At 35.4% G+C, this 7,839-nt stretch overlaps 1 protein-coding gene across 1 annotated transcript; it reads right to left on the reverse strand.

The window, feature by feature from the left end:
• Positions 1–649: 649 nt before the first annotated feature.
• LOC110642312 (WD-40 repeat-containing protein MSI4) lies at positions 650–7,544 on the reverse strand (the record flags this gene model as incomplete). Its single annotated transcript, XM_021794305.2, has 12 exons — positions 650–773; positions 982–1,061; positions 2,346–2,420; positions 2,530–2,641; positions 2,862–2,935; positions 3,720–3,801; positions 4,040–4,265; positions 5,321–5,396; positions 5,713–5,796; positions 5,924–5,989; positions 7,167–7,229; positions 7,323–7,544. Coding segments are annotated over 12 exons (1,284 nt in total), but the record flags the coding sequence as incomplete, so codon positions are not given.
• Positions 7,545–7,839: the final 295 nt, after the last annotated feature.

Here is a 7,839-nt window from a genome sequence, read left to right on the forward strand (position 1 = left end):
ATCTCTCTCTCTCTCTCTCTCTCTCTATATGTGTGTGTATGTTTCATCCATGGCTGGGCACTTCCTTTTTTTTTTTTTGCCATACTCTCTTCCTACCCATATGCCTCTCTCTCTCTCTCTCTCTCTCTCTCTCTCTCTCTCTCGTTTAAGATGCGTTTTTTTTTTCTTCTGTCATGCTCTCTCCTTACTTATATGTCATATGCTTTTTTTTTAATTTTTTATTGTCTAAATTTGTGATTTTGTTTATTGTGAATGTGAAAGAATGTTAACATGTAATGTGAAAGTATGTTGAGACTTGAGATGCTAATTCCATTACTCTAAATTTCTTATTAGTTATTAGCTTTCAGTTTTTTGATTGAATTAAATTGGGTTTATTTTCTAATTGCTAATTGCTATTAGATCTTATTATAAATTATTAGAAACATTATAATTGAGTTTATGTTATCAAAATTATTACTACTTGAATGTTTGCTAGTTATTATTATGCAGTTTTATGTTACTTGAAGTGTGATAGAATATTTATAATTTTTCTTTAATTTTTCATTTTTGTGCCTTGCCTCATTTGGCCTAAGTCTTGTACCTTACGCCTAGGCTCCAAAACACTTTAACACCTTAGTGCACCTTGAGCCTTTAATAACAATGCATAACATCAATTGAGAAATGTTTTTCTTAGCTGTAGAGTACCACCTCCTGAAGTAGTTTCAGAATCATCAGAAACACTGACAATTGTCCACGGATCAGAAGCATTCCAATGGAAGTCAACAAGCTTGTCCCTAGTAAGCACATATAAAATATCAACCACCACAATGAAATCCAATTAAAATAAGCACATAACAAATACAATATTATATTTGCCCAAGACGTTTTAGGCATCGATAACTATTACAAGACATCTGTAAATTGAGATTTCAGCATGACGGCTTGAATAAATGTAAAAATAAAAGGGCATAGCTCAGGTAGCATGCAAATAAACTTTCTTACCTATGCCCAGCATGTCGGAAAAACAATCCTGGAGGAGCATTTGGCAATTTCAACCCAACAGAATCTTGCTTTTTACCAACCTGAAAGATAGTAGAATAATCAAATATGCAAGTTCAGAATTTTTTTTAAAAAAAAAATAGCCGAGACAAAAATGGGAATAAGAAAAAGGGCAAATGCATAAAATTCATAATCCTCCCACCAATGAAATCAAAAGAAAATTTAGATGCTATTAGTGCCAATGTGGCACTGAAGAAGATAAAATTAACTGATACAACTATTAGAGAACCTCAATGTTCAAAACTGTAATGAAATATATGAGATTAAACAATTTGGGGAAAAAGTATTAATGCTTTCAAAAAAAAGAAAAAGAATTAGAAGCATGACCACTGTTCTTATATTTGTGCATTCATAACAAGAACTCCTCCATGGCTATTTCAAATGAATGAAACAGTCATATTCCCTCACGTCCTCCTTAGCCTCAGGAAATCAGCAGTAAGTGCCAATAAGAACAACTTCATTTTTTCAGGTTCAAATAAGAAGGGAGAAGCAAAAAATTTGCCTGTACTATGAGGCATGCATTTGACCACTAGACTACTGGACCTGTGGCTAATTGTAGCTTCACTCTGATAGCACATTAAGCAAGTCACATTCATGCCAATCCAATTTATCTATTTTGTGTGGCATGTCTCCTTCAAGGCTTTCCACTCTCGCTATAAATTCTTCACAAGTGAATCCACTTTTTGACTTTCCATTTTAACTCATACCAAAATACCAGTAACACATGTTGACCTGACTTTCTATTTGTATGGGCTTCCCCCAAAGTGAGTTTGTTAGGGATATGGTGTATTCTAGATGAAGCAAGGAAGTTCTAGAAGTATTGCAATTGGTTGGCCACTCAGCTCAATTCTGTTGGAGTAATTCTCAGGTGCATGTGATGCAGCAGCTAGGAGAGTCATATATAGGAGAGAAAGGGGAGAGTCGAGGGCATGTGAAAAAGACAGAAATTTCTAGCTAGAGTACCGGCTTGGGGGCAGAATTCTTTCTGCTGGGAGGGCTTAGCTATTTTATTTCAGCTTAGTTACTGGGCCAAGTTCCTCTATGAGACTTGGATGCTTTCTTTTGAATAAACAAACTTGTATTGAGAGCTAGAGAGGATAGTGAGGAATTGCTGTAGTTCATTACCATAATCTTTTGTTCTTAATACAATTGCATATTTCCTCTCTCTACTTGATTTAAGTTCCATAGTCTATCAAGGTTTCAATTTTTAAGTTGTTCTTTCTGTTGTGGTTTTATAGGATTGAGTATGAGAGAGAGAGAAAGAGAAGAAGGGGTGCTTCTCTAGAAGAAAAATATAGATTTAGCACCTTCTCATAATCCCATATATTCAGAATCCCATCCTCTGCAGAGCTTCCGAAGACAGAAGACTTGTCAGGAGACCACTGCAAACAAATGCATAATTTTGTTGAAAAAGTTAGATACTTCCTGCTCGTATAGACACATAAAAACCCAACAAGTAATTTAAACATAAGTCAAAATAACTTGCCAGACCTGTAAACAAAGGACAGCAGCACTGTGACCTTCAAATTTATGAATAGGCGATCCAAACCCACCAAAAGTGAGGTTTCGGCGATCAAACATGTGAACAGTATTATCAGCAGATCTGAAGTAAAAATACTACTGCTTAAAGGCACACACTAAGCTGCCTCAACATAAAAAATGATAAAAAGGTAGAAAAAAGTGTAAATGAAACATAAAACCAAAAGCACAAAAGTATCCCAAATTCCATGTTGCTCATGATAAAGAACATGGATACAAAAATTCTGTATTGTCACTCTAATGATAAAGAGAATAGATGCAGAAGAAAGGACAAACAAAAGTACCCCGTGATAATGAGATTTACATCATGAGCATTCCAGTCAACACAATGAAGATCAGTATTATGTGCTTTCTCAACCTGCCAGATAATAAGAAAAATCCCCGAATGAATGCCAAATATAGAACCACAGGAAATGGGAGCACAAAATGACCAATGGAAAAGCAGCTGCAATTGTCAAAATGAAAACATAAAAATAACTAGGCAAAAACACAACATAACATGCAGTGCTCATGGCCATATACACTGAAGCTTGAAGGCAAAAACCAGGTGTATCAAATAGTCCTTTCACCTGTGCTATATAATGAAATACCTGTTTAGCTAATATAACTCAACAAAGGTTCAATCCCAGACTACATATATGATATATACTTTTCCTCCATTCTATTTGTGAAGAGCTAAACTTTCTGGGAGTCATTGTCAAACTGAATTATTTTTATACAACCTCAGCATAGTTCATATTCTCTCTCTCTCTCTCTCTCTCTCTCTCTCTCTCTCTCTCTCTCCTCTTCAACTCTCCCACCACTTAGATCTAATTACCAACATTGGTGCATCCATAGGTTGACAAGGAATGCCACTGAGCCATCTCAAACAATCTTCTATCAACTTATCCTCCATGGTTACTACCTCCATCTTCATACAAGCGATAAATTGCTTATCCAGTCATTCTGATGTTGCTCATCTTTTGCTAGTAAAATAGATAACCCAAGTTTATGTTTAAACTGACAACCCAAAATAAATAAATAATAGTGGTCTTATATATGAATTCTATACATTTTTAAACTTTTATTGCGAAGGAAAATCATAGAACAAAGAAAAAAAATGTAAAGAGACAAGCAAAAAGCATGAAGAGAAGGAATGCAACCTTAACAACTGGACTAGAGCCAGTTCTTGCATCCCACAGTATAAGACATGAATCATCTCCTATGCTACAGAATTCCTGTGCACTACACATTTGGGAAAAAAAATTGAGAGAAAATCACAAGGGCAAAAGGTTCAAAGGAGACTTAAGGGTGACACTTCCATTAAGTGATATTGAGGGTGCAAGAGAGACCTATGCTTCTATGCAAAGTGCAAGTTATTCAGTAGATAATGTGCCACACCGAACAGACTAGAAGTCTGTGAATGCATAATTTCTTGGCTACATATTACGCAATGCGATTTGTTATGATTTCCAATAGCTACCTTGATGGGTGGAATTGAACATCTTCAACAGTATCATCATGCCCTTGGTAGACACTCCGTGGCCCAATAGAAGGCCTCTCATTAGGTTTATCATTACTCGCACCAACCTTAGAGGTGTGTTTTGCATCGGAGCCACAAGATCCAGGAGACTCTGAAGACACTGGTTTGGCAGCCAAGGTTGAGATATGATCATGAATACTCCACAACACCACCAACTTGTCTTTCCCTACCGTTACCATTGCCCAATCCACAAAAACTGAGAGAACATTAGCTAGTGTAATTTCCAACCAACAGCATAAAAACTGACCTAAAAAACAATTTACATATCCAGTGATGTACATAAAAGATGAAAAATGAGAAAATCCATCAGCATCATAAGATAACTGTAGTAATTCATAAGCTCAACTACCTTTTACAAAAATAATAATTACAGAAATTCAGGATGATTGCAAGAGTCATGCAATCATTATGCATTGTTTCTTGAGTTGGAAAATGCTGTAAGCATTCACATGAAAAACCATCATTAACACAGTAACAGTCCAATACCGCAACATAATAATGACAATTAACTTCACACCACCAAACATTGTTCATTTAGTCTCAAAGATTAGCTTACTCAACTCAACTAAGCCTTTATCCCAAAAATTTAGGATTGGCTATATGGATTCGCTTTCTCCACTCTAAACGATTTTGGATTAAATTCTCAGAAATGTGTAATGCTTCTAAGTCATGTTGTACTACTCTCCTCCAAGTCAATTTAGGTCTACCCCTTTTTTTCTTTCTATCCTCTAACCTAATGTGCTCTACTTGTCTAACTGGAGCCTCCGTATGTCTACGCTTCACATGACCAAACTACCTCAATCTCCTTTCTCTCAACTTATCTTCAATTGGCACCACTCCTACTTTTTCTCTAATACTCTTATTACAGATTTTATCTAGTCTAGTATGGCTACTCATCCAACTTAACATTATCATTTCTGCAACTCTTATCTCAGACACATATGACTCTTTCAGTGCCCAACACTGACTACCATATAACATAGAAGGTCATATGGTTGTACAGTAAAATTTTCCTTTCAACTTATTGGAAATCTTACGATCACATAAAACTCCCGTGGCACGTCTCTACTTCAACCATCCGGATTTAATCCTATGACTAACATCCTCCTCACATCCCCCATCTACTTGAAGGGCTAACTGCTTACTGCTTAGCTTACTGCTTAAACAAAAAAAGTTAAGCTAAAGAGTTCTAAGAATCTATGCAATGAAATAATATCCAACCTCCAGAGAGTACAAAGGGCTCAGTAGGGCACATGGCAAGAGCAAATTCAGCATTGTCTTTATGCCCAGTCAATATCTGTATGACAATATAAACAAGTTAACAAATGCACTTCTTACAGAAGAAAATAACAAAATTCTGGATGTACATAGGAAATAAGTTCTAAAATCTCTCGAGCCATGAACGACTTGATGCATTCTTACAAGTAAAAAATTACAAATACAATTACAATAATTACGGTTTAAATATAATAGATTCCAGCATAAAATGCTGTTATAAAGTGTATATAGAAAGAATTTTAGTGTAATTGCAAGCTACAACAAATATAAAAACTATTTATATTCTCAATACACATACACAGACACACACACTTAAAGAGAAAACACAGTCACACCAGATCTGGATGAGACTCTGTGGCTTCCATGACAGCATGAGCTGCATGACGATTGGGTTGAGCGTCAACATCCCAAATGAGGACCTGTTATAAAATTTTGATAATTTAGTTCAAATTGAACTTCATCATTTCACAACTAGAAACCAAGAGAAAAGACATAACTAATAATTTTAAAATTCTCTTTACATAAAAATGAAAAATTAATGTTTACATCAGGACTGTCAGTGTGTGTAGCCACTATCTTACTGTTCTGAGGCAGTTCTCTGATTTTGTTCACCTGTAAAGATCACAATGAAATGTCTAAACATTCATTTTTGCTAGGCGAATGATGTGTGAATGATGAAGCGAACTTAGATGAGTTATTTTAGGTCAATTAAAGTTAAATGTGTGTAAATATTACTAGCAAATTGAATATTATTGCAAGACAAAATTGCAGACAAAGAAATCTAGAGGGAGAGAAACTTGCTTCAGGATGCTATCTTTGAAAGCAAAATATAATCTTCCTATAAATTTATCCAAAAGCAGCAAGAATTCAGTGGAAGACCTTAAATGCCTTGGAAATGACTATTCCAGTTATTGAAAATGAAAAATCCAGAATGCAAATAAATCCTTAAATTTATTAACATCCCACTGACCCTCTCACCTCACCCTATTCCACTATGATGTTGCTGCTGTTTCCACAATCCCACCTCCCAAACCACACACACCCCAACCCGCCCCCCCCCCCAAAGCACTTGTCTGCTAAGAACTAAATTATTTCTTTGAGGTCAAAGCTTTACCCAATTCATTCAAGTTTTTGCAACTCCAACAGATCACAGGATGATCTCAGATTCTAAATTGACCTCAGTGAAGGTCTTGGAAATGCTTGCACATCTGTGATTGTCTTTGCTATTTGATCAGCTTTGATTTTGAGCAAGGCTGCCATATAATTCAAATTGCACAAGCATGTTTCTACTGTCAGGGTCCCCACCTCATAAAATGGGAGAAACTCAAGTTACTCAACATTCCCATTTCATGTTAACTTTGCATGTACCAGTTCAGCAGTTCCCTCCTGAACTTTCTGAAACTTCATTAAATTTTCCCACTAACGAAAACCATTGGAATCGCAGTATAAAACTATAAATCTAGAAATGACAAACTAATATATTTAGGGCCAATTAATCAGATACAAAATTTTAATGCAATAATTAGATACAATCCTCAACCAACAATTTAAAGGTGGACTGATCAATTTTTCTTTTATTTTGAGAGTTGCACTACATAAAATTTTTCTTCCATTCGATCCTTCATTTTCCAAGACAGCTACATAGCGTTCCAAGCATTTTCCATTTCCACGTTAGACACTTCCCACCAAAAAGTTGACAGTAATACTATTTTGTTTCTATAAGAATCAATCAATTCACCCAATAGGAAAGGAAAATGTTGAAGTTAAACTATTAAGAAGTGATAGGTACCTCGCCAGGATGTATAATAGTTTTATACTTCCTCACAAATGGAGAGCGTGCTTCTTCATTGAACTGTTAGATCAAGCCGTCAAAGGATCTCATAGTTAGTCAGTATAATGGTGAATAAACAGGGAGAAAGGCAACCATTATTCATAATGATATTACCTCTGATATGTGCTCTGCAGCAGCAACCCTAGGTTTAACAACCTCACAGTTTGCAATCACAAGAGTATTTGGAACACTGCCATCAGTCTGGATATGAGAGAATAAAATAAGTAAATAAATCCACCAACAGAAGCTGCAGGATAATGCATGATAGTCTACAGGATCAATGCATTGGGAACGTAGCAAAATCAAACATGGATAGGCATTATCGGCGATGTAAAAATGATAAGTTCAGTAATGAAGCAGCATTGAGACATTAGCAATTTCCCCACGCAGTACCCAGTTCGAAATTTTAACAAAAATAAACTAGATTCCACAGAAAATTTCTAAACAATTACTCTTATAACTTTTGCCTATTTATGCTGCATTTGTTTGTAGAAAATTAAGAGGTAAAGAAAAAGAATAAACTCAATGATGATTTTTTTTTAATCATTTTCATTGCCTTTCCACGAATTACCAAGAAGCAAAGTATAACATCTAGCTGAGAATTAAAATAATCCAACTCTTCAAAACTGAC

This window comes from Hevea brasiliensis, chromosome 1 (genome assembly GCF_030052815.1).
Source record: "Hevea brasiliensis isolate MT/VB/25A 57/8 chromosome 1, ASM3005281v1, whole genome shotgun sequence".
NCBI classification, from domain to species: Eukaryota; Viridiplantae; Streptophyta; class Magnoliopsida; order Malpighiales; family Euphorbiaceae; genus Hevea; species Hevea brasiliensis.